Source organism: Arvicola amphibius, chromosome 6 (assembly GCF_903992535.2).
Source record: "Arvicola amphibius chromosome 6, mArvAmp1.2, whole genome shotgun sequence".
Classification (NCBI taxonomy): Eukaryota; Metazoa; Chordata; class Mammalia; order Rodentia; family Cricetidae; genus Arvicola; species Arvicola amphibius.
In genome coordinates, this window is record NC_052052.2 from 22,893,632 (window position 1) to 22,897,898 (window position 4,267).

The following is a 4,267-nucleotide window of genomic DNA, read 5'->3' on the forward strand; positions in this document are numbered from 1 at the left end:
GACTAGATAGGGACCAGAGCCCAGGGCATTGGTGCTGGGGGAACTCGTCCCAAAAACACCTTGTCCATCCTGCTCAGGTCTTAGCTTTCGACCACACAGGGTCTGAGTGGAAAGAAAACAACCAGAAGATAAGATCCTGAACTGCCAAGTGCCTGCTTTAGGAGCTCTGTTAAGATGCCCTTATTAAGCTTTCTAGAAGGGGTGACTGGGTCTTCTGGGACCCCTGATTTTCAGGCTTAGGTAAAATCAGCCACTTTTAGATCGGTTCTGTTTATACCCTTCCCACTGGACTCAGGCAAGCAGAAAAACGCCCACTGCCCTGTCTCCCCCAACACTGCAGGTGGAGGTGTTAGCCTAGCTTCCTTTTTGAGATATTTTCATTTTGTGACTCTTTGTAATAAAACAGCACATTTCTACACCCTCCTGAGCGAGCTTGTTTCCTGGCAGTGTCCCTGGTTCATAATTCCCACACCCAGAAAGCCCCTTGGACTCACCTGGCATCTTCTGGTTGCCCCAGTCTTCTACCCCATGCCCCAGAAGACCACTCATTAAATCACCACTAAAGGGACAACATTTATTCCTTTTCCAAATGTTACAGTAAATCCAGGTGGAAGAGAATGGTTTTAGCAGTTAGAAAAAAAAAAGTACAAATCTGGGGTTTGGCCATTAAAAGTTATTTACAACGATGGAAAGGGAAAAGACAACAAAAAGTTGTTTCACGTCACATAGCTTCCTCCTATCAAGTCAGGCGGTTGATTCACAAGCTGGAGGTTTGAACTTGAGTAAGACAGTTATAAAACCCAGACAGGGGCAATGTCCTCCCCAGCCCAGGTGCCACTAGGCACAGCACAAGAGACTAAAAACTCAACAGGGAAAAGGCTGGACACTCAGGGTTTGGGAGTATAAGCCCCCACTTCTGGCTCAGGGGCTTCGGAAGTAGAATAAACAAACAAAAAGTACTTGGAAAAGAATTGGGAGAAAAGCCAGCAATTGCCTTCTGCAGGGGTGGGGCCTGGGTAGGAGGTAGGGACAGGAGCATTTCACATCACTAACCTAACTTGGGAAACCGTAAGGGGCCATCTTCAACTGGCCTTAAGAGTAAGACCAGATGGCTGATGGGAGAATCCACAGGAGGGAGGGAACGTGGCTGGGAGGGGGCAACAAGCCCCTTCCTTTCTGGGCACAGGAAGGCAGCCAGGGCACCAGGTCCAGGCAGTGACCTCACAAGGACAGCACAGTTTTTGCAGCTTAGGAGATCACCCACCTGCCCCCACCCAGCTACTCATTCTGCTCAGCGCTCGCTGCTGCAGGGCCACTCTCGGGCCCCGAGGGAGTGGATGGCTCTGCAGCCTGGGGCCCTGCCTCCTCTTCCGTGTCTCCTCCCTTGGAGGCTGCACTAGCCTCTGCCCCCTTGGCCTGGGGCTCTTGGCTTTCAGGGGTGGCGGCGGCCTTCCCTTCTTGGGCAGTGCCCTCTTCGCTGCAGGCGCTGATCTCCCCCTGCTCCTGCTCTTCCTCTGTCGGTGAGGAGGCCGAAGAATCACCCCCACCCTCCTTCCGATTTCTCTTGAAGGACAAGCCACTCAATTTGAAAGGCTTCTTGAACGAGAATTTCTTCTTCTTCTTGGGGGTCTCCTTGGGGGCGACCTCCCCCTTGGCCTCAGCTTCCTGGCTAGGGGGCGCTGGCTCGATGGCGTCGCCAGTAGCCCCAGCTGCCTCATCTGTTCCGTTCACGGGTGGTGACTCCCCTTCACCCTTGGGGGTTAAGTCTCCATTGCTTTTCACATGGCCATTCTCCTGCGGGGCAGAGGAGACAGCAGTGAGGGCCGGGGCCCTTCTCTCCCTCCCACAGCCCGCTTCTGGCCCCCTGCAGGCGACGGAACCTACCACCGGGGTCTGCAGTAACCCAAGTCTGGCTTTGGCCTCACTTCCATCCAACATCGCCCTCGCCCCTCACAGGCGCGCTGGAACGATCACAGCCAGCAGGAGGCGCTGGGGTACGGGCCCCCACCCCCCTCCCCGGGGCGCGCTCTCTATTTTCCGCGCGGAACCTCACCGTGCCCCGATCCCGGGCTGGTGGGCAAGCCTTGCCCGGTGCTATTGGGCGGGAAGCAGTCCCGGGGCGCTGCCTCCCTGCACCTGGACGGCCTATTTTCCCAGGCTCCCGCTTTGTGTGAACAGCCCCCACCCACCCCAGAGTCTCCCCACATCTCTGCTCCCCGCCGTTTCAAAAGCCACCGCGGGCCGCCGAGGTCCGGGCTGTAGATGGGGCGCCCTGGGGGCCCAGCACCGGTCCCGCGGCCTCGAACGCCCCCTTGGCGCGGCCTAACAGCGCCTTTGTTTCACGCGCGGCCTTCGGGGCGGCCTGGGGGCAGCGCCCGCGGTCCGGGCACGAACAAAGAAGGCGGCGAGCCCGGCCGGCGCCCCCTCCCGCCCCTCCCCTCGTTCGCCCGCGGGGGCTGCGGCGCCGAGAACAAAGGGACCGGGCGGGGGAGGGGGCGCCGCGTGTCCCGGGCCGGACAAAGCGCGCGGCCCCGGCCCTGGGCCCCAGAGGGGGCGAGGCGCGCGGGTAGGGGACCGGGGCCCGCCGCGCGGAGTGCACCCACCTGTCCGTTGGCCTTCGCGGGGGAAGTGCCCGCTGCCTCCTCGGCGGTCACGTCGCCCCGGGGAGCCTTGGAGCTCTGGCTGCCCATGATGGGGGTCTGCTGGGGGCGCCCGGAGCCGCCCCGCGCTGGCGCCGCAGGGGATAGTTCGGCTGGGACGGCCGGGCGGGCGGAGGGGTGGGGCTGCGTCCGAGGGGGAGGGGTACGGGGGCAAAGCGCGCTGCACCCCCGCTCCGCAGCCAACCTGCTAGCTGCGCCCGCCGCCGCTGCGCTCCGCGCCAGAATGCCGCCCGCCGCCCGCCGAGCGGCCTATATGTATGCGCCCGGGGCTCGGGGCGGGGCCGGACATTTAAATGAGCACCCAATCGGGGGGCGGAGGCGGGGTCGGGCCCGGGCCCCTCTCGTGCAGTGGGCAAAGCCAGCCGTCTGGTTCTCCCATCACAAGGCATTACTAGGGACAGGTAGGGTTCGGTGTGGGAAGGAGAGCTTCCCGGTCCCATCGGGAGATGAACTGGGAGGGGACCGTCGAGGAAGAAGCACTCCGTCATCCCTTGCTCACACCGCCTCACTTTCAGTCTGAGTCCTGCTCCACAGGGGGAGAGGCCCCCATTCCATGGCTCTGCTCTGGCTCCTTGAACTCTTGGAAGGGCTCACATGTCCAGACTCGTCAGACGGCTGGTCCTGAGTTATGCTCTAGAAATTCGTCCAAACTCCCACAGTACCCCACACCCTCCCATCCTCTGAGTTCGACGCCCCCTCCGGCCAGAAGTCACATTCCTACCAGTCTACTGCAAACAACCTGGGGGTCTGACCTAACTTGGGGTCCCTCTGGCCGGAGTGGTAAGATCCTACAGTCTCTCTTCTCCGTCTGTTGGTGACCAATTTCTCCTTCCTGCAGCCTGGGTCCATTCATTACCAAGTCCATGGCAGGGGTTGCAGAGTGTGTGTGTGTGTGTGTGTGTGTGTGTGTGTGTCTGTCTGTCTGTCTGTCTGTCTGTCTGTCTGTCTGTCTCTGTGTGTATGTGTGTCTGTCTCCGTGTGTGTCTGTCTATCTTTATTCCACTTTGAAGCAAAAGACCCTGAGGCTCAGAGGTGGTTGACATATAACTGATTAGGCCTGGTTTCCCCTCATCTCACATGCGGGGCTTCCCCATACAGGTAACATAATGCCAGCGAGACCCCGCAGACTGCAAACACCAGCCAGTTCCCTAAAGTGAGGGAAGACATTTGGACTTCCTCCACATCTGTGACACAGCATTAGGGATAACCCCAAAAAACCCACCCTGTTTGGAGACCTTGGTCCTTTTCTGTTTCCTTCTTTGGTCCAGGTGGGCCCGTGAGAACCCCAGAGTTCTTGGTTGGGCCCAGATACATGTTCCCGTATGGACAGCTACTTCCTCTTGTCCCCCAGTGGGACAGGAATGGGGGCTGGAGGAAGCCAAGTGTTGCAAAAGCAGGCTGTGTCTTGAACTGCTCAGCATGTCCTTCCCTCCTAGGGGAGGCCTCCTGCCAAGCTAGAAGCTGTGAGGTATGGAGACACTCCAGTGCCCAACTCCCCACAGATGTGACCATAGAGGGGTGAGGTGGCATGGTATCTGCATTCTGTACTTACTCCTGTGCCCTTCAATCCCACCCTGACTCTGACGCTCCTGACTAGCCTCTCATTT

The 4,267-nt window shown here is 59.4% G+C and overlaps 1 protein-coding gene across 1 annotated transcript; it reads right to left on the reverse strand.

Moving 5' to 3' along the window:
- Positions 1-553: 553 nt before the first annotated feature.
- Positions 554-2,865, reverse strand: Marcksl1 (MARCKS like 1). Its single transcript, XM_038334195.1, has 2 exons — positions 2,604-2,865; positions 554-1,794 (listed from the first exon to the last, which is right to left on the reverse strand). Exons 1-2 carry the CDS (start codon positions 2,688-2,690, stop codon positions 1,279-1,281), a joined length of 603 nt encoding a protein of 200 aa, XP_038190123.1. The 5' UTR covers positions 2,691-2,865; the 3' UTR covers positions 554-1,278.
- Positions 2,866-4,267: the final 1,402 nt, after the last annotated feature.